The 21,648-nt window shown below is 41.2% G+C and overlaps 1 protein-coding gene across 2 annotated transcripts in view; it reads right to left on the bottom strand.

Annotated features, from left to right (window-relative positions):
* CFAP298 (cilia and flagella associated protein 298) overlaps positions 1–21,648 on the bottom strand; it is a 62,415-nt gene that overhangs the window by 25,893 nt on the left and 14,874 nt on the right. For both annotated transcript variants that reach the window (XM_085620550.1, XM_085620551.1), the window contains exons 2-5: positions 17,234–17,388; positions 8,323–8,490; positions 6,482–6,549; positions 1,189–1,347 (exon numbers count right to left, since the gene is read on the bottom strand). In XM_085620550.1, the coding sequence (XP_085476676.1) occupies positions 1,189–1,347; positions 6,482–6,549; positions 8,323–8,490; positions 17,234–17,372 (534 nt within the window). In that variant the 5' untranslated portion in view covers positions 17,373–17,388. The remainder of the gene's footprint in view (positions 1–1,188; positions 1,348–6,481; positions 6,550–8,322; positions 8,491–17,233; positions 17,389–21,648) is intronic.

Here is a 21,648-nt window from a genome sequence, read left to right as displayed (position 1 = left end):
AGTTATTATTTTATGTACAGGAACATAGAATGACACACATTGACACAGTCTGCTATGCCTGCAAGTCACTTTTTGACCTCTTAATCGAGCACAGGAAAATGCGTCTGCGTGTTGTATCACCGCCTTTATTGGTCTTTGTGATCCGAAACCCAGCATAACGAACACATAAGCTTTTACACCTTCTTGGTGTCTCATAAAAGTTAAACCTGGCTATCCCTCTACAGTCACTCCGGGCCGCAGTGTGACATGAGGACAACACATTAATAAAAATAAATAATGCCAGCATCAAATCCGGATGTTCAGATGGTGAACTGTACCATCACTCACATTAACTGAAAGCAGAGGGCTCTCAAACCTTGCGGAAAGTGTGTGGCTTCTACAACCCCAAAATTGTGCATGAGGTTTTAACTACAAAGCCTGGATGTGGATGCTAAAGACCTAACCAACGGCAACACATACTTTGTGATTTGTGGGAATCTATGGCCATGCAATATAATCTAAAATGGACAAACATTTAGAACAGGTTCTTATGGCAAGCAGCTTGTGAGCTTCTGGTAGCTCTACATCTATCTATAAGTAGCTCTACTTTGTGCAGCCCAGCCACCTAAATTAGTAGCTTTTGCTTGGTTGAATTAATATAAGTATACCAAAATTAAAAAGAGTGTCGATGAGGCAAAAATGTGTATATTTTCAGAATTCATACGCTGATATTTGGACAAAAATTGCTGGATTTCCAAAATATGATTAAAGTTAATATTGAGTAGTCAATCATGCAGCTTTAGGGAAACGTATTACTAATATTACCTTGGTACTAAAGGTATTGAGCTATGGTTGTTATGTATTACCCACTAAGAGGCATTTGACATTGACAGGCCTTTTTTATGTTGCTGATGTGATCTCTGCTGCTAATGCTGAATATGGTGGCCAGTCATGTAATCTTATCTGATGGGGTCATTGTTACAGCACTAATAATATTAGTAGCTTGGGACAATTTTCATTGAGCGTAAGTAGCTCTTATTACAGAAAAGGTTGGAGTTCCCTGGACTAGAAAGATCAAAATCAGCATAGTGGAAAAAGCTTCTGCAAAGAGTCTTGGTTTCAAGGTAACTTGTTTAAATGGCTACCCACTACATGTCAAGAAGTGACACACATACTTTAGTATAAGCAGTTTAATCAAGCTCGACATACTTGAGTTCCAGATAGATCTTCTTCATTTTCGAACTCCATTCTGATTGGATCATGGGGAGGCAATCCCATTGGATAAACAATCGTAACTGCTCCTCGGAGTTGATCAAGTGCATCTTTCACCATGTTCATTGTAACACACATATTAGCTTGAACTTGTTTCTAGAATTGAAAAGTTCATATATGAAAGTGCACTGACAACATGTGATAAAGCGCTAAACACTTATTTTACAATCTGTACCCTTTAACTAGTATCACGTCAACTAACATATCATAACCACTTTACCAGTACAAATTCGTAGGTGTGTATTTGGATACATTTTCCTGGAACTGCACATGGTAAGAGACACAAGAAAATAATAACTTTTTCAAGTAACGACGCTAGTGTTACAAATTGTGATTCAAATGATTCTAGTGGTTCACATATTCCCCAAGCAAATCGGAAAGAGAATACACACAAAGCTAACACTGTTCCAGTAAGACAACTTCAATTATGAAAATCAGATACCACACTAAGTCGGGTTTAACATAACGTTAACATTGATAACAAGCATTTGCAATGCCTTAGGTCTAGCATTTGCGAGAGTTTGAGCTAATGGTATTGTAAATGAAATTGCTTTTTGTTTGGAGTGAATCTATGTTGTTTGTAATGGAATTATGTGGTTTGAATTGGAATAGTTAGTTGTGGATTTGTGTGATGTGCAGTGTATTTGTGTAGTGAAATTATGTGGTAAGGTTAGGGATGAGAGCTATATAAAATAGATAGAAAGGAAGATTGAAAGGGATAGGTAGTTTGTGCATGAAGTGGTGAATGAGGTCTAGATAGAGTAGTAGAAAGAGTGTGTGAGAAAGAGAATGAAGGGGAGAGAAGGTTATAGATGCATAAAAAGGCTGCACTTATGTACGCACAAAACACCGAAAGATGTTGAGGATAGTGTGTATTTGCGGTTTTGATTTTTTTTTTAAAGATATGGTAAAGAAGCTATGCTGAAAGACCTGAAGTGAATAAAAATGAGAAATGCTGGATCAGTGCGTGTGCAAAGGAATTATATGGATACTAATTATGTGGTATTAAGTGTAGTGGTACTGTGTGTCGTGGCGTGTACTGAGTGGAATTATGTGGCGTGGTGATGAATTATGTGACATGATGTGGAATTCTTTGATGTGGATTGGATGTATGTGGTGTGCAGTGGAATTATGTGTTGTGGAGTGGCGTTTTGTGCCATCAAATGGAACTCTGTGCAGTTGAATTTTGTTGAGTGGAATTGTGTGGCACTGAGTGAAATTATGTGGAGCAGAATTAGGTGGAATGGCGTGGAGTGTATTAATGTGGAGTGTTGCTATGTGGCATGGAGTAGATTTATGTGGAGTGTGATTATATGCTGTGGAGTGTACTTATGCTGTGTGGTATGGAATTGTGCAGGGTTGAATTATGTGGAATTATATGGCGTGTAAATATGGGGCACGTTGTGGAGTTAAATTTTGTTGAGTGTTATGTGTTTTGAAGCTGAGTGGATATATGTAGAGTGTAATTATGTGGTGTGAAGTGTAATTATGTAGGTTGGAGTGTAATTCTGTGTAATGGAATTATGTCTAGTTGAATTGTGTTGTGTGGAGTGGAGTGGAATAATGTAGCATGGAGTGGAAATTTGTGGAGTTGAATTTGATGGGTTGTGATTATGTGGTATGTAGTGGAATGATGTGGAGTTGAATTGTGTGGTGTGGAATTATGAGATGTTGAAATGTGTTGTGTAGTGGAATTATGCGGTGTGCTTAGTGTGGAATTGCATGACACTTCATTGTGTGGTGCTGCGTGGAGAGAGCTCTGCGACTGAACTGAGCTCTTCACAAAAACAGTGGCAACCTTCAGAGAACTTACCGAAACAAAGCCATCCAAAACATTGCACATAAGCTTCACAAAAACAGAGGCAAGCTTCCCAGAACTTATTAAAACAAACCTGTACAAAACATCATGTAATATGCCAGCAGAATTAATTAGATGCGATTCGTGACACCAAAAGCAGTACCTAGGATGGAGGACACCTTCTGGCATGCCGAGCATATGTTGGAATGCTACTTAATTGACTCATTAAATAAATTAAGCATTCATTTTTAGAGTACACAGCATCTCATGTACCAACCAGAGCTGAGATAGACACATGGGAAGGCACTTTCAGGTGGAGGATCAAGGGGAGGAGGGACAGCTTGAAGACAAAGAACTGAGCGCTAGAAGAACTGGAACGGATATGAAACATGGCAGTGGGGAACAGAAAGTGGGTAAAACAGAAAAACAAAACAGAAGTAGCAACGAGGGGATTTGGGACGGGTAAGCGAAGCCCTGGAAGAGGAGGTGGGGGTTGGGAAGCAGTGTTGAGGGAGGAGGTTCCCGGTTGCGGAGACAGGTGAAGGTGCCGCGCTGGGTTTTTAGTAAACAGTACATCTGTGATTTAAACTCCTGTACGCGGTGCAGTCCAAGACCGGCTGACAGAAGACAACAGAGATATTTTACATATCAACTACCAAATATGCATGTTGGAATAACTTTGTTGTCCATATTACATGCTTATGTTACCTTGGGAACACATATTTCATTTATTGATACAAGGGCTTTTCATGAGCTGTCATTGAGGCTCCCAAAGATAAGACTGCATCCTAATCAATCCAGAAGGACAAATACATATATGAAACGTTTCATTTCATTTTAATGTTTGTCAATCCTAACAAATGGTGCAATGGAACAAAGCGTTCCTAACCAGAGTTAAACACTGTACCTAAGAGACAGCCCGATAAAACTAGTAAGAATGCCCCATGGACTGCAGCTCAGTCTAAAAGAAAGTAATCAATCTAGCAAACATGCAGCTATTTATCTGCGTATATATGAAAAAGACATGAAGGCACCCATGTGTATAGAACAAAGTCTATTTTTTGTTTTAACAAGGGAGGGACGTGCTCTGAGACCGATTCCGTTTTGAAAATCACCTCTAAGTGAACAATCAGCGAGGATATCCGTGCAAAGATTAGGAAAAAATATATTGTGTTTGCTTTTAGAAGTGGGAACTGTAGTTTACAGCGTTTTTTTTTATTTTTGCATTTGCTGTGTAATCTTACCCGAGCCTAAATGATTTTAATCTGCGATGGGTGGAAAGCAAAGCCAAAGTCGTGGCGTGCTGGAAACAGGAGCTGGACCGGCTCGGTACAGCAGAAGGATCTTGTGGCCTCACAGCAAAGCAAGATGGCAGCTGGACGCAGCGAAAGCAATTACAAAACCTCACACAGAATTATGATGGTGGCTGGACGCAGCGAGAGCAACAATTACAAACAAAAAACAAAGTTATCCCAGACAACAGATAAAGACTGCAGGTGTAGGGAAACTGTAATCAGGTTGTTGGTGTCCCTGAAACTGAATATATTTTTCTGGGTCAGACAGATTAGTTCTCCAGTGGGTACCATCCCACTGTGACCTTTCGAATGGTGCAACAGTCACAAACTTCTGAATAAATTCTAGAGGATAAGACGACCTGAAAAAGCAGCATTAGATAACAGAATACCTTTAATTACTGAATAATTTATATTGAAGTAGCAGAAAAACCTAGAAACATATCAATAATGCATGGGATATAACACATAACTGTTACTTATTTTTTCATAAACCAGTTAGATAATTTAATTGAAAGGAAATGCTTTTAACAGTGGAAGATAACAATTAAGAGGACATACAGCTGAAGAAGGAAAATGGTCATCAGTCTTAAGACAGAATTATAATGTGTGTGATTTTCTTACTGTATAATAAATGAGAAATAAAGATGAAACTAAGTCTAAAAGTGGTTAAATTGCCATAAAAAGAATTTTATCTCTGACAGCATTTAAAACATGAAATACCTTGTTTTCATAAAGTCCGAAGGGAGAAATAAAAATACATTCTCTACCCCACCCCTAAAAGTGGGGAATGCTGTTCTTATTTCCAAGAATATAACATGGTGGTGGATAAAAAAGGAAATGTAATCTCTAAAGTAAGAAAGGATGTGCAAACTTAGTAATGCATCCCATAAGGCAAAAAAAAAATGGGTGCCATATTAAATGATTATTATGTAGAGCAACAACTAGGCATTACAATATATTTTCGGTTGTAGATTACATGTATTAGAACGACCTTGTTGTTGTAAGACATAAATGTCAACACGCTATAAATGGATAAGTGGCATGAATTAATTATTCTGTTGAAGCGTTAAGCTGAGCAATTTTTAAGCTCTCAAGTGACTTGTTGAAAGAATAAACCTTGTTGTTGAAAGAATAAACCGCAACATTCATTCATAAACGAGTATGAAATGTGAATATCTTTAAAGAAAGTCACTTTGTGTAATAATGAGAGGACGGCTAAAAACAGATTGTTTCCTTGCAAATCGTTATCAGCAGTTCTGATAGGCTTTCATTTTGGAAATAGACAACATATGTACTTTAGAATAACATGTGGTCTCTGTAGTACTTTTCAGAACAAATTACTGCTTCTATTCATAAGAATTTCGAACATTGTGATTTGAGGACAACAATCAATTCTCATGCGAAAAACTGCTGATGAAGGAAATCTCATACTAACCAGGGATAGTGGAACACTGTAGACAACATTATAAGTTGTCAATTGTGTTGAGTAATTGCTGCTGCCCAACAAGATTGGCCATTGTATTATTTGTCAGTATGTTATATATTTGGAAAGAGATTTTTGATATCAATATTGATAGACATTTTTGGCAGAACACACATTCCACATAGTAATATAATTGGAAAGCTTTCCTTTCCTCAACCAGCTTGAGTGTGTAAGCTCGTACATAAGGGAGGGATGGCAATCTAAGAAATCTTCTCAACAGAACGATAATCAAAACCATGAGCAGGGTGAAACCTTAGCAAACTAAAACTAAACCTTACAGTCAAGACACACACACCTTGGTGAATGCACCCTAGGAAAAGGATTACCTGCACGTTTTAAAAAAAACTTTCAAAAATTAAGATGGAAGGAGTACCTATAGCAAATATTTTTAGAATGCTAATCTTTTTGAAGGCACAGAGCAAATGTCTCATTATCCCTTTTATGAGGATTCACAATACTGTAAAGGCATTATCTTGTGTTGGTTTTAAGGGGTGACATATAGTATGCTTTTCAGCCTCATGTGTTCTCTTCAAACAAGGGTCGCAACATCAAATCATCAATCGAGTCCCAACTAAAAAGGTCTAGTACAAGAGTGAAAGTGTGAAAGAGTTCGTTAATCCAATTCAAACAATAAATACACCTTCAAACCCTTACCTTGGATATTATTGCTTTAGCCTCTTCGATGGTCTTTTTCAAAACATCCTTCATTTTTTCATTTGGAGCTAAGAAAAAAGGAGATTATACTGATCATACCTTAACCATCTTTACAAGTCTGCAACTAAACATATTTCACAGGGGAGAAATACCTCAAAAGGTTACTTTAATTGCCCTCCCACAACCCCTTTAAAACAATTATTGTCTTTTCTAGCTGGCTTTAGTGAGAAAGGGTGTGAAAGACGCAGACAAACTGCACACACAATATTCATCATATATACTTGATCAAGAATTCAGCATAATCCAGTGCCTAAGTTTAGTGAGAATAAGATGATGCAGTGATTACCTGCAAAAGGGGCATGCACACTAACAACCAAAAGTCTTCAATATCGCAGGCAAAGAAAGCAAATGATTGTGCATCAACCAATGTACAAACCATATTGCCCAGATGAAATTTTCACCAACACAAGTATTATTTCACACACTGGACAACAATCACACAGAACATTTAAAGAATCACTCATGGGACATACAGACAGGCCTGGAAAAAACTACGTATAGGAAATCAATCCCATTAAGGTTGTTTTAGTCCAATGTTGCTTCTTATCGTTTTAGAGTAAATACTGTGCGATATATATAAATGACCTTAGAATTTCAAATCTGCCTCTGGACCACTCATCTTGTGATCTGATCGCCATTAAACCAACTACATTTAGAACAAAATAGTTTTAGGCAGAGGCTGGGCAGTGGTTTTTCCATAACCAACATTTGGTATTCTTCAAAATGCTCAGATATTGGGCCTTTTAAAAGGCGATCCTTTTCCAAATCAAGGCAGCCCTACTGAGAGGTAATCAACACAACTTCTTTCAGTATGGCGGGGATGGGCTGCCAATCAGCTCCCCATCAGACACTTGACCACTAGGTCCTTGTAGAATAAAATGTGGTGTATAGTTCAGTGTAAAATTTCATTACAAGATAAGTGGACTATCAAGTGTTATTGCCTTTGTATTTTGAGGAACAGAAAAAAGCCAATACTTCTAGAATGATGAGTTGTATTTTTTTTTTATACATATATTGGACGGATTTCAAGAACCTCATGGTGTACTTTGCAATGAAACATGTCTATGACATAAAAAACACATTTTACATGACCAACAAACTGCATTACATAGAGCACTAAACAGCTAATCTTGCAGCCAACAAATATTTAAATATTATGTGTTCAGTATGGTTTCTAGTACATACATAGTAGAAGAACTGACTAAAAGACGCTAAACACTTTCATTTTAATCAAAGTGTTTGAAGCAACATCCGGTTATAAACACGCACTGGCAAAAGCCAACAGGTCTGGCCTTGGCAAACATGTAATTTTTAGAATTATTAGAATTATTTTTGAAAACATATGCAATATGCAAAAAAAATTGGCAAACATAAAAGTATTTTTTTTTAAAAATAAAGAAGTGGCACAGCAGCTCAAGCACACGAGCCGTGCCACGGAAGTGAACTCCTTTTGAGGAGGCAGTACACATGTGATTGGACAAAATGCCATCACTCATACTGCGAGCCAGTCAGTGGATTATGTGCGCTGCTCATTGTCCAAGGCCGTATGCTGTGGTAGGCTGAGGCATTGTGAATTACACTTGAACAGACCAATGGAAGAAGAGGGCTAACTGAAAGACATTAAATGTTTCGACATATGCAGATACTGTTATTGCAATATTTGCTGGAAAATATGAGGCTTGCAAGACACCCTGGGCATTGCTAGTATAACACAGTAGCACACTATCCTATGTAGACTAGTATGTATTCATATTAAAACAAAAATAAAGGTTTGTGATTACCATGACCGTTCCGTCGTCCAATATCATCTTTTTTGAAGACACTTCCTCCACTTGGCTCACATTTTTGTGACCATTCATCCTTCAACTTCAGTTCTTCAATTTGTTCGTCTGTCAGACCTTGCATGTTAGGAGGTAAGGTAATACCATGATCTGCCAACTCTTGGATTTCTTAAGCGAAAGGAAGAAAATGTCAACTTTATGATCATAGAAGGGACATGAGACTAACACAAGCCACAATATGTCTAATAGCAGGCCAACAAGAGAACATTCACTTATCTCTGAAAGAAACAAAAAATCAAATGTTACACGCAGACATCCCTTATGTGTGGGCAGAAGGTGCCTGTACAAATGCAAACATAAGTTTTTTACCTAAAGCATATTATATTCTGCTTAATGTTGGTAATTCTGGAATGCCGGGCGCAGCCCTTCGAATCAAACTTACTGCATCGATCAGAGTGCTGAATTGTTCCCCACTGTGAAGAAAGCTTTTTCCATATTAAGGTGCCTTTTGGTGCGTTCATTAATTGTTCTAAACATTTCCTTTCTACAATGTAGTGCACTTTAATTCTTTTGTATTGCTCACGGTATGCACCTTGCCCTATACCAGCTGTGTTAACCCAGCTCGGCCATTAGTGCCTCTATTGGTGTACTTGGTACAAGGCATAATAGCGCTGCAGCAATGAGCTCTCATTTGTTTGCCGACTGGGTGCCTTTCTAACCTCATACAGCACGGCGCTATATGTGCCAGTGGGAAAGTGCTTCCATTCTATAAACTTGGAGGACAGGCTCAAGCATTCTTCTGCCACATGCATTAGAAAAAATGATACTCCCACAGATTACTCACTATTTTCAAACCTCCATTTTGCCAGCGGAATCTGTAAAAACACAGAGCAATAGCTCCCCAGCACTGCTAGAAAGCACTGTGAGGCTCTGTCCATGGCTCCCTTCATGTACTTCTCATTTTTCTGCCCCCTCCACGGGTGGATAACCAAAAGGAACCACCAGTGTAGTCTAACAAAAACGGAAAGATCCCCCTGTCCCCTTTGATAACTATTGACCCTTGTTGAAAACAGCTCTGTCCCTCAGAACAGAGAGACGGTGGGAGGTGAAGAAACAGCAGGAACACAGCTTATTCAGCAGAAAAGGGGGTTTCCAAAAGTAAGTAATATTCTTCTGATGGATATTTTCCCCACAGATGACTCAGCTTTTGAGGCACAACATTGTACAAACCACGAGATGAGATAAGGGCAGGTACAGTAGCCCATCAACAAGTCATGCAAAACTAACCTAACAAAATGGTAAATCCTCCTGGCCTGCACATCCCGATAGTAATGCCTGTTAAACGTGTGGAATAATGATTACCGCACAAATGTCAACACTTAAAACACCTCTCGCAACAGCTGTAGAAATAGCCTTGGCCCTGGTGGGCACACCCTGGTACCTTTGGCTGGAACTCTTACCAAGTGCATAACAAAGTTTAATGCAGATGAAAATCCATGTAAAAGGGTGGCTTGGTACCATCTTGGCACTTTTTTTGCCCCACATATGTGATGAATACCTGATCATCCACTCAAAAATTATTTGTTCTATTCGAATAGGAATAACCGGCTCTACTTGGGCTCTCTTTGATTCCAGACTGTACTCCTCAGAGGGAGGAGGAGGCAGAAAGAAACACAGTAACGATACAGATTGTCCTAAGAGTAAAGAGGACACAACCATGTTGAGACAAAAGGTGGCAGTCAGGAAAATAATGCCAGTAACAGCCAAACTCAATGGACCTGTAATTCACGGAGTCTGTGCCCCGAAAAGACAGCAGGCAGAAACAGTCTTCAGTCAGCAACCGAAACACAGTCTTCAGTCAGCAACCGAAACACAGTCTTCAGTCAGCAACCGAAACACAGTCTTCAGTCAGCAACCTCATTAAACAAGACTACAGCTCAAATGGTGGTCATTAGCAATTTCAGAATCTGGTTTATGTTACAAAACCCGTAAGAAAGTGGGTTATTAGTTGCAACGGATGAAGATAGCTCGCGAGTAACAAAGTCTGCAATCTTCCATCTACTGAGAAAGTACCCCATTGTAGCACTAGACTCTCTAGTGGGGCCCAGCAAACCATAGCCTACTCAATGGAGGTTTGTGGACTAGTTCCCATGTACATAGCAAAACACCAACTAATACATCATTGTCCAGTCAGTGCTTTCTCTTAAAAAAGTATTTTTTTACCCAAACAAGACTCAGTGATATACATAAAAATACAAATATATACATAATGGAAAGTGGAAATACCTCTGGTGACACCCTCCTAACAGTTGATATTCGCTAACAATTCCAGAACCCAAAAACCACAATGCCCCTCAAATTTTCTAGGCACAATAGGACGGCATGTAGTTATCAAAAGACAGGCCTACTGGCTTGGTCAGGATGTCCTTACATTGATAAATGCAGAACTGTGTCATCATAAACCAATGCTACACCGTTAAAATCACTAAGGATGGTACCATCTTACAATGACATTACTCGAGGAAAATAATGACTCAATTTTATCTTTGTGATTGTCAATAAAGCATTTCAATGACCTCCATTAATACATGTAATGATTAACTGTGGAGTCTGTCATTGTCAATAAAGCATTTCAATTTTCAATAAACTAAGTGCATGTCTTGTTTCTATTTTTATAAGTGCTGCAAAGCAACCTTAGAAACTACCAACAGAGGCCCTCACACTCCAGAGCCTTTGGGTGAAAGTCCAACCTTCAGGAGTGCTTAAAACCGTAGAAAAGTTCTCCAGAGGAAATCAATATAACCCCTGGGACTAAACGGGCGATCACGAGCAACTGGAAATTACCACTCGCTCCCACCACAACGTATTGGACAGCTGCATTTAGGAGATGGGCCCAAGTGAAAAAAAACCCTAAACAGAGAAGAGTGTTAAGGTCTCTGCACTTATCCAATAGCAGGATCTTGAGATCATTTATGGGTCACATTAGAGTGAAGGTGTCAGGACGATACCCTTCCCGCTTAAAAACCGGCTCCCGTCACCTCTTCCTGACCTCACTTCTTCCAAACCTTGGCCACCAACACTCCACCCAAGTCCAGAAATACCTCCTCCTGCACGTACCCCTTGCTTCTTCACGCAACACAGAGCTCCCTCCCCACCCTCTGCCATTAAGCGCCATCCCTGATCCTGCCAGCTTGTCTGTTAACTTTTTACCTCAGTTTCTGCAGTGCTCTTACCCAATTTCCATTTTTACTAACTAACCTCTCACACGACAGTACTCTCTTCACGTGACGGTACTCGCAACATACATACCCTCTGGATTCTCCGAAAGGGTTGACATACCATTCAATCTTCCCAATTAACGCCTCCCAAATGCCATAACATCTGGCACACTCACGCAATGTCACTATCCTACCCAGAAATTTGAGTCACTTCAACTTAGATCCAATCTACCTGCCCTCATCCACAAACCTGTTCTTCACAAGCGATTTTCCTTTTTCAACAGCAATGATGTCGAGCTTAGACAGAGGGTCTACCCTACCAATGGGCTGTCTTCACCCAATGTACTTTGACTTTAATCCGGTATAACATTTTGCATTGCATAACATTTTAATAGGTATGCTGAAAAAAGTAACCCTTGGTAGGGCAACACTTGTAAGACTTTTGGGAGCACTCCTCTCGGGGCTGTTGCTCCTCTCACAGTCCCCACAACACTTAAGAAAGGCACTGGTGGGGCCCCTGCCCTATCTGGGGCACCATAGAAACAGAGTGTGCATGTGATTTTGTGCCCCAGAGGATTCTGGTGCACTCATTAACCCCAAGGCTTTGCTTACTAATCAGGTTTCTTTGGCCCTGGCGGGTTGATTTTGTGGTCATTTTGCTCTTTGAGGCCAGCCCTAGCCACATGAACTATTGATTCTGAGCCTCCAGGTCTTTGTTTTTTTCTTAAAGGAGCTTGATTTTTACTAAGGTCCCTCCTTGCACTGGAACTGAAGGGGTGCCTCGCACTTCTCCTGGGCCAAGGGTCTTCAGCAGCACCTAGAGCCCTCAAGGTACAATGTCCTCCCTGCCTACACCCTCAAGGTCCGTCAGCCTCCTTTAGCCACTTGCAGAGCACGTGGGTCAACTGAAGTATCTGGCCCCCTTCTTCTTGAGGTCACACAACTACAGGACCAGTCCACAGAAGATCTAGGGGAATGATCCAAGGTTCAATCCTCCCTCGCCCTCAAGCAGGTCCCCTCAGGGGGAGTAGGGGGACCAGCGGCTCTAGCCCTAGAGAAACAAATCCTAGTCCCTGGAGGGCAACTGAAGTCAGAAGTCCAATAATCCATCTTTGCAGTAAGGGTCCACTGTCTTCTCTGTTCCTCCTGGGCATACCTCAAGAGTTGCTTCCCCCAGGTCCAGAAGGTTTTCAAAACTCCTAACATTTGGGGAATTTACAAGATGGTGTCCTCACTTTGTCTCTTGAAGGACCTTCTTTGAAAGTCTAAGCCCTGCCCCTAACTAGCACAGCTGCCTAGACCCTTTCCACCAAAACTTCAAAGGACCTTCCCTCCTATGATTGTCTCCAAAGGTCTGTCCTTCTCCCTTATGTCCTCCTTGGGATGAGCCTTCCCAAGCCTGGTGCATTGTTAAAAGTAATTATCATATGCAAATTCCGTCCCCTCCCTTTCTTTTTCCAGGAACAGGTCTAATCACTAGAATATGGCTTTATTATGTGGGGAGGCATTTGATCTTCCAGCAGAGAAACAGAGAAATTAACTTTGTCCAGCAGAAGTAATAAAAGCCTGGGATCTAATTAGGAGTGGTGTCAGAGAAATATAACGAATGCTCAAGAATTGAATGGAATTTTTATAAAGCGTGCTGCCACTCCGAGAGGAGAATCCTGGCGCTATGCGAAAGAATAAGCAACTCATACATGCCAGAAGGTGAAGTATTAGAAGCAGTGCAGATATGATAAAAGTGACACTGAATCTGCCCTCAGGATCCATTTCTATCAAAGTAATGGTGTGGCAAGCTAATCTCTTAGTGTAGCAATGTTGAAACTATATTTCGGAGCAGATTTCGTCCACAATGTACAATGCAGTACGCAAACCCACTTTCCAGTTAAGCACTACAGACTTACACTATGAATGCCCACTCACAATATAAGACCAGGTCGCTCTAATCCTCTATGGTTCCTTCCTCGACAGGCCAATGGTGCCCAGGTACTAGTCTGAGCTGGACGGAAGCCCCTTCACTCAGCCAACACACGTGTGCCCACATGTTCATATGCAGCCCACCCAGAGCCTCTTATCCCAGCTGCGCAGGAGTAGCAGACCTCGTTTTAAAAAGGCAGACAGTCGCGCCTAGCATTCCCATTCCATTTTAACGGAGTTTACAGTGAGTGTGACTTACTCATAGTAAAAGTTCAAAATACAGATAGTCCAAAAGACAAAACTAGGGGTTGAAATTGAGCAGAACTAGTTTTCCTCCAGAACTGAAAACAGAACTAGAGAAAACATGAGACAAATCCTTCAGGAATCTAATTACCAAGAGTGACTTTAACAGAGATGGCTCGTCAGTAAGGCAGAGAAAAGTAGACATCAAGGCTAAATTGTCTATAAACATGCCAATTGGCGACCAGTGACATCAAGAAATGCAAAGCATCTTCTAGCTTAGACCAAACAAAGTATATATTTTGGGAGGCATGCCAAGCAGAAACCTGACCTCAATAACTTGCACATAACGATTTTGTAAATGGGATTTTATTTTCCAAAATGAAGCCTGAAATCTCCTCGGAGACCTTGACAGATCTCTGGTTCCCCTGTTCAATCTCAAAGCATGCCGCTAGTGGCCTTGAGGATTGGGGAGGAACTGTGACAGTAGGTCGTCGCAGTCTAACAGAGGCAAACAAGGACAAACACTCGTCCAGAACAAACGAGTACTAAGTCCTCCCTGCTGTATCTGGCACAATGTGAATGACTTGTGCTCAGTCCATCCGAACCACCTGCAGGATTAGTGGAATCGGTTGGAATGCATGGTGAAGATCTGTATTCTAGGCATCCTGTAATGCATCTCCAAGATCTGTCCCTCTGCCGAAGGGGAAACTTCAGTGCCCAGAAATGCACTTGTGGGAAACCCCAAAACATAACGATGTGGTGCATGCCCTCGTGGTGCTGTTCCCCTTTGATGCTCTCAATGCGCAACCTACTCTGTACATTGGGGCATGTGTTCAGTAAACCTGCCAAATTAAGGTCTATAAAGAAGACCTCTTCCACAAAAAGGTCATCCCGGCACAGAGGACCAGGCCCATTTTTGTCCCTAAAAACCTATACATTTGTGGAAACTTCCTTGTAGTTTGTATTTCCTTGCACTTACCCATACCACTGAATGAAGAGTTGCCTGGACTTCAGGGAGTATCCGTTTTGTTCATTTGTTTTCTTTCCTTGTAACGGAGGTGCTGCCTGACCCTTCATTGTACTGATTTTGGCTGTTATTTTCATTATTTCTTAGATGTGTTGTACTGTATTGCAACATTTATACAGCACTCTCTTATGTACGGCGCTGAAGCGTTTGCTTACATGGAAAGCACATAACACTATGTAGGGTGTGCGGTTGGATGAGTGTTGTCTTTATATTGATCCTATGTGGGAAGTGTTTCCATGTTGTGCATGATAACCACGGAGGTGCAGTTTTCGTGTAATAGAATGCAGTGTGATGGATAAACAAACACAGGAGAAAGGCATACTTTTCGCCTTTCCTGCCTAAAGGTGGGCACTGTTCGTTTCTCCTCTCAGTCAGAGGCGAACAACCGCGTAACTGCGGAGGCTGGCTGGGCACAACAATTCTACAACCAGCTGAGAGAAAGAACTCCCTACTTTTGAACTGTGCCATCGCGTTTTCAGCCTGTGCACTTCCTTGCTTTTATTTCCCTGAACTTAACACTGAAAGGGGGGTGTCTGCACCTCCAAGTCTGTTGCGTTCATTCATTTAGTGGCTAGTTTCTCCTTCCACTAGTGCAGTCGGGGCGACAGGCCACAGAATGGCAGTTGCTGCCCAAGGGAGCAGCTGACATGTACAGTGGGCATGCCGTTGGCACTCCTAAGGCAAACCAGTGTCCTATGTTTTGCTTATATGCCCTCTATATTTGCGTTTGCTCTCCTGCACATTGCGGCCTTAGATACAATTGTCATTGTTCGTTTGCATTCACTGACTCCCTCATATGTTTATTATCATGCAACAATGTGTGCTAACCTTAGTCTCATAATATACTTCAGGTTCACAGTCACTTGAATGTTTGATGCTTAGGAGAAAGGTGTTCTAGCTTTAAAGTGAATATGTAAATGAACTTTACGTCCCACTTTATTTACATCATGAACAAAACACCGATTTCCCCCAAAATAAATAGTATGAAAGATATCAAATAAATACCAAAATCTCGACCAGAGATCACGGTACTTCAGACCTCAGAGGGAGGGCAGTGCTTCGTGTAACCGCACCCAGGCTGCCCTGTCTGACAACAATGTGGCCACAGAGTAAGTTTGTATGAGCCTTGTCTCGAAATGAGGGTGAGGACTGGGAAATACATGAGGTTCAGATATGCAATGACAACATCTGAACCCTCATTGAACGGCAGACATTTATGCTAATATGTTTATTAGCGAATCTTAGAGACCTAGAAATCCTCAAAATGTACTAAGTTGCCTGCTTTCACAATTTTTACAGTCTGTGCGTTCATGTTCACTACAAGTGTCCTGCACGAATACTATAACATTTGTTTTCCATTCAAATTGGCTTTAAATAAAGACTTAATTATGACAGTATGGATTTCTTGTGTGTGCACACTTGGAGCAAAAAGGAGCCAGCAACTCACAACAATAAATCGAAATGCCTGACAGTCTATGTTTTGCTATGCGTCTAGTTCGCATTCTCTCCAGGTAACTTGAGAGAAGTGTGGGCCATAACTTGTCCATGTTCACCCTCAATCTAAAACTGGTATACCCGTGTGTGGTCTACAGTGTCATGATCATGAAAAGTTCCTGATACCTTATTACTACCTGGGCACACCTGTTACGTCCCAAGACCTGGATCTAGCCATACGGACTGTCGCTCTTCTGGCAAGGTGTTGCTAAGCATGTTTTTGCCTTCTTATAGCTTATGCCACACTGTAGAATAGATTTTTAAAGTGAAGAATCCATTTCCCTCACCACCTATCTACAGAATTGCCACAAATTAGCAGTGTTTTATATATGGACGTCAAACCAATTGATCTACATTTTCTTTATAGGTCTTGTAATGAAGAAGAAGCAGGGCACCGGTAAAGCGTTCTGTCCAAACGTAGTTGACCATGACAAGGTATTACGTCCAGCATACAATGGTCCATGAATACTTCCATAACTGATTGGATAGGAAGAGAAAACATTTTGATGCTAAACTCTGCAAGGAGTCTTAGCACAGGGCGTGTACATGCAAGGAGGGCAGAGGCAACTTTTCTGCACAGCTCAAGATTTGAGCTCTATCTTGCCACAGATCAAAAGTCAAAAATGCCAGAATCATCCACATTTCTCACCAACTTGATGAAACATTTTTCCATTTGGCTTAAGGACCAGTCAGCCTTCTTGGCACATATTGTTTCCTTATATTGCTTGTTATGCACTGTAACCCATGCTGATAACCACGTTTTAAACGCTTTCTACATCTTCTGAGTCAATTGTCGGGCAAATGACTTAACATGGGCAATGGCATTAAAAAAGGAAGCGACTTTTAGTATTGTACAAGATACTAAACAGTTGCCCCCTACATAAATGAATTCCTAATACCCTAGTTTGCAGTTCCTAATTTTACATAATTGAATATGCTATTCTTAGTCAGATTAGGTGTACTTTTTTCTTGCCTTACCACATTTTGATACAGTAACGCCTTACCGCCTTACCGAAACAGATTCTCTCCACTTTCAACCTTCCATTATAGATGCAAACAATTTCTTTAGTCAGCTCTTCCAGGGACACCTCCACTGTTGTCTCAAACAGAAACTGGCTTTCGTCCCTGCATTTCACGTGCAACAAAACCATTATTGCACCAAAGGGTCTAAACGGGAAACAGAAAATACAGGTAGATTGAAAAGTGAACAGCTAATGCTGACTTTGTAGTTGTTGAATTATTATGAAGAGTCTAACAGTCAAAGAGAGAATTAAAAGACTTGAATTAACTGTGGTTATTTGTACCAATAAATAACACCAAAAACCACAGCGTAATTAAAAAAACAATACAGCCTCAGATCAATGAATAATAATACTACATTCACAGTCCTCTTTTTTATAGTGGTTAGGTTGTGCAATATGTAACCATAACATAAGTTTCTATATTCAGCACAAAGCCATAAAAGTACATAAATACAAATGATTTAATAAAATCAATTGTTATAATACATAAATAAACTAATAAAACAATCACAGAAATACAATTTAGCAACTAATTTACATACAAATATGTGCAAATCAGGCGATAATAAAAGCAGGTTCACTGGTCTGCAAAAAATTGGACCTTAGTCTCCACATACAGAGCAAAAAAATCAGAGCGCAAACACTATAGATTGCCTTTTATCGCCTTTCAATATCCTTATTACTATTCTGTAGTCTCATATGCCCAAAAACTGACATGATGAAAGTATACATTTTTTTCGATATCCTAGGTAAGCTGGGCAAAAGAGCAAGGCATGTTTGATGGTCTCATTGGGTTCGGCACAAAGAGGGCAGGTTCCTTCCAGATCCCTATTTGCTCGCTGACAATTGGAAGTAAAGGAACATAGAGGAAGAGTCCCATATTGGAATTTCAGTCCCACGCCTATAAGCAAGGGAATGAGCGTGATGCTGACAGGAACGCTGGTCGGTGAATGAATAAAGCAGTTTTCAACTTTGTCCAATGAGCTACAATCCTTGTGGCCCCAAAGCTCCGGACCATACGAAGCAGCGCACCACAGTTATAATGCAGGTTATAAATTTGCAGGGCCGGAGAAAAAGGGTGGAATTGGGAACCCCTAAGGAACCTGATGATTCCACCACAGTACTGTTCGAGCTTCAACCTACATTTTACAATATGTGGAGACCAATCGAAACATTTAGTAAGTGTGACCCCTAGGTAATCACAGATTGAGGAACTCGCTCCAGCCATACTCCATGAAGTTCAGGGTTGGTCCAAGAAGTTGGACAAGGATTGAAGACCATGTGCTTTGTCTTGCTGATGTTGACCTCCAAGCCCCTCTGCCTGCATAAGGACCCAAACTGTGCCAAGTGCTTTTGAAGCCCCATCGGAGATCTAGAAATCAGACGGGTGTCATCTGCGAATAGTATGGCTGGGATTCTAACACCAGCAAGACTAGGAGCATCATTCTCGCAATCAGCCAAATACGCCACCAGACCATTAATGAAGAGCAAAAATAGAGATGGAACCAGAACCCATCCCTGTCTAACACATCTATAAACAGGGATAGCATCTGTGAGTTCACCCTGTGCCCCGCAGCGCACCTGTGCAAAGTTGCCAGTATTTAACCAAATCAAGACCAACAAAAGATACCTAGAGATATCCATTTCATCCAAAACCTTCCCAAGGACAATATTTAATCTGATCTCCCACACGCTTCATAATAGTGAACGCAGGTGCTAAATATTCACTAGAAGAATCAACTTTAAGATTTCCATCATGTGACAAATTCCTCCATATCACGTCACACCCTTCAACTTGTAATGCTTACCAAGTTCTTCCGCTTGTGCAACAGGCATACTCTGGACCGAGAGAGAGAGAGAGTGAGAGAGTGAGAGAGTGAGAGATCCCTCAGATGAAGGTGCACTCCCAAACAGATTAAAATTATTTATTCTGGAATGCAGCAAAGCCAGCAACATACAGAGAATTCTTATTTCTTCTTTCAGAGGGCTAACGCCTTTCCGACTTCCCCAGTCCTTGCTCACATGCCAAATGCAAGACAGTTCAGCAGATTGATTGCAGGCACCTGTTCACCAAGTCCTACCCTGAAGTGGGCCTCTTAAAGTGAGCATCACAGCAAGTGCATGTTGGTATAAGTAGTCCTGCACATTTCATTTTATCCCAACTGGGTTTGCTGAAGCCAAAAATGAAATTCAAACACAGTTCATCACCCTCCAGTGGGCAAATTCAAACTAACATTACCAGGTTTGCTGGAAATCTCCTGAACCTGTTGTTCCAAATGTGACAAAATATAAAGTCACACAGACCTGCTCCTTCATGCAGCGGTAAACAAAAATCTGATTGGCCGCACTCTGCTAGTCCTACCAGCGTGTTACCCCAAAGAATTGTGGTCCATGAAGTAGCGTCGGCGGTTACGTCTATGCCAAAAGTTTAAAATGAAAAGTGTCGCGTTAACCATCCCTGGACACGTGTTTCGAGGTAGTTGCCTCTCGTCAGCAGGGAGTAGGTGTGTGTGTAGGGTTGCTGCGTAGGCTGCCAAAAAATATTCTCAGGTAAAGTACCACTCAAGACGCGCAGGTGCGTAGCCATGGGCTCGTCAGCCCCACCGGCTCAAGGGAGCCTGAATGTAAACAAAAATCTGATTGGCCGCACTCTGCTAGTCCTACCAGCGTGTTACCCCAAAGAATTGTGGTCCATGAAGTAGCGTCGACGGGTACGTCTATGCCAAATGTTTAAAATGAAAAGTGTCGCGTTAACCATCCCTGGACACGTAACAGCGGTGCTGCCTTCACAGCTGGACCGGCCGTTTAAATGCACAAGAAAGGTTGCCCTCAGACGAAGGCGCACTCCCAAACAGATTCCAATGATTTATTCTGGAATGCAGGCCAGCAACATACAGAGAATTCTTATTTCTTCTTTGAGAGGCCTAACGCGTTTCGGACTTCCCTCCTTTTGAGAGTGTGTATTCTTTGAGGGCACTTCTTTTTTTGCAAATATTACAGCCAGTCCAGCTGTGGAGGCGTACCACCATGGAAACCAGCAGGGTCTAGTGACTTTGATTGTTATTCACTTTTGGAACAATCGGCTTTGATGTAATTACCAGAACGGCAAGGAATGGGACATTGTTAGATATCGGAGTACTACAGGATTATGGGTGAAGACTAGACTTGTATTCCCTCTTGAGCCCAGGACAAAGAAGTGGACTGCAAAGGTGATAAGGCTGACCTCCAGGGACACAAGAAGCTACATGAGGCCTTTTCCTGTAACTGCCCAGCTAACCAGTGGTCTGAACCTGGACTGGACACTCTTGCTAGCCTGTTAGTCACTTAGAGCCCCTCCCGAGGTTCTGGGTGGCTTTGGAAATGTACTCCTGAGGTGGATTGGGACGTAAAAGGCTAAAATTAGAAGGTAAAATCGTTGACCAGGACAAACTTAGTGTCAGCATCAAATTGCACATAGGTCCTGTTCTACCACGACCACTGACTGTCATTAGCAGTTTGTGCTTCTTGGTGCCGTTTCTCCTTAAAACTTTAAAAATTCAGAACACTGGCTGCCCTTATTGGATTTTCGTCATTTTTAGTGCCATTTTGTTTTTTGGATTTTAATCTATTTGTCTAAGTTGTGTGGGGATTTTTACTGCTTTGCTTTTCAACTTTATTACTGTTTTTGTACTGTATAATTACTTTACACATGGCCGCTAAGTTAAGCCTGTCTGCTGTGTGCCATAGTTACCGGGGGTTGAGTTCCGGTTAATTTAGTGGTTCACCCTGACAAGAATTGTGATCAATACTTGAGGTGGGTACTTACCCCCCCAAAAGTAATAACCCAATTTCTTAACTTTTTTTACAAGCCTTTTATTGGCCAGAAGCCGCTTGAGCGCACCTGTTAAACAGTCTGTGTGCTTGAGACAAGGCAGTTGCTGCTTGCGGCACAGTCTCCCACTGACGTCATTGCTAATGTCAGAACAAGGTTCATGACGATACAATAATGCGGAGTCATCCTCCCTGGGAACTATGAGAAGTATGTCAAGTCACACTAAGTGATCTTATGTGGCGACCATATTTGTTATTCTAGGCTACTGTTGTACGGTGTGGGATTCTGTACTGGCCTTTCAGGTTCTTCATAGCATGTGACCTGCATGCAGGAATATTACTGACTACAAAGAATTCTTATCTTCCAGATTCTTCCTGGTGCATGACCAGTGTGCAGGAAGTACCACTGAACAGGCATTAAGGATATTTACTTTGTATTTTTATGGAAGAACTTTAAAGTACATTGGGTATATGTTCTTTGGTGTTTTGTCAACATTTTCTTATTTCCTTGATGCACCAACACTGTATGAAACCTAGCACTGGGTACATATACTACCTTGCACTGCAAAGGGGATTATCATTACTACTTACCAGC

This window comes from Triturus cristatus, chromosome 8 (assembly GCF_964204655.1).
Source record: "Triturus cristatus chromosome 8, aTriCri1.1, whole genome shotgun sequence".
Classification (NCBI taxonomy): domain Eukaryota; kingdom Metazoa; phylum Chordata; class Amphibia; order Caudata; family Salamandridae; genus Triturus; species Triturus cristatus.
The sequence above is the reverse complement of the archived record's forward strand: the minus strand, read 5'-3'. Positions and strand labels throughout refer to the sequence as shown.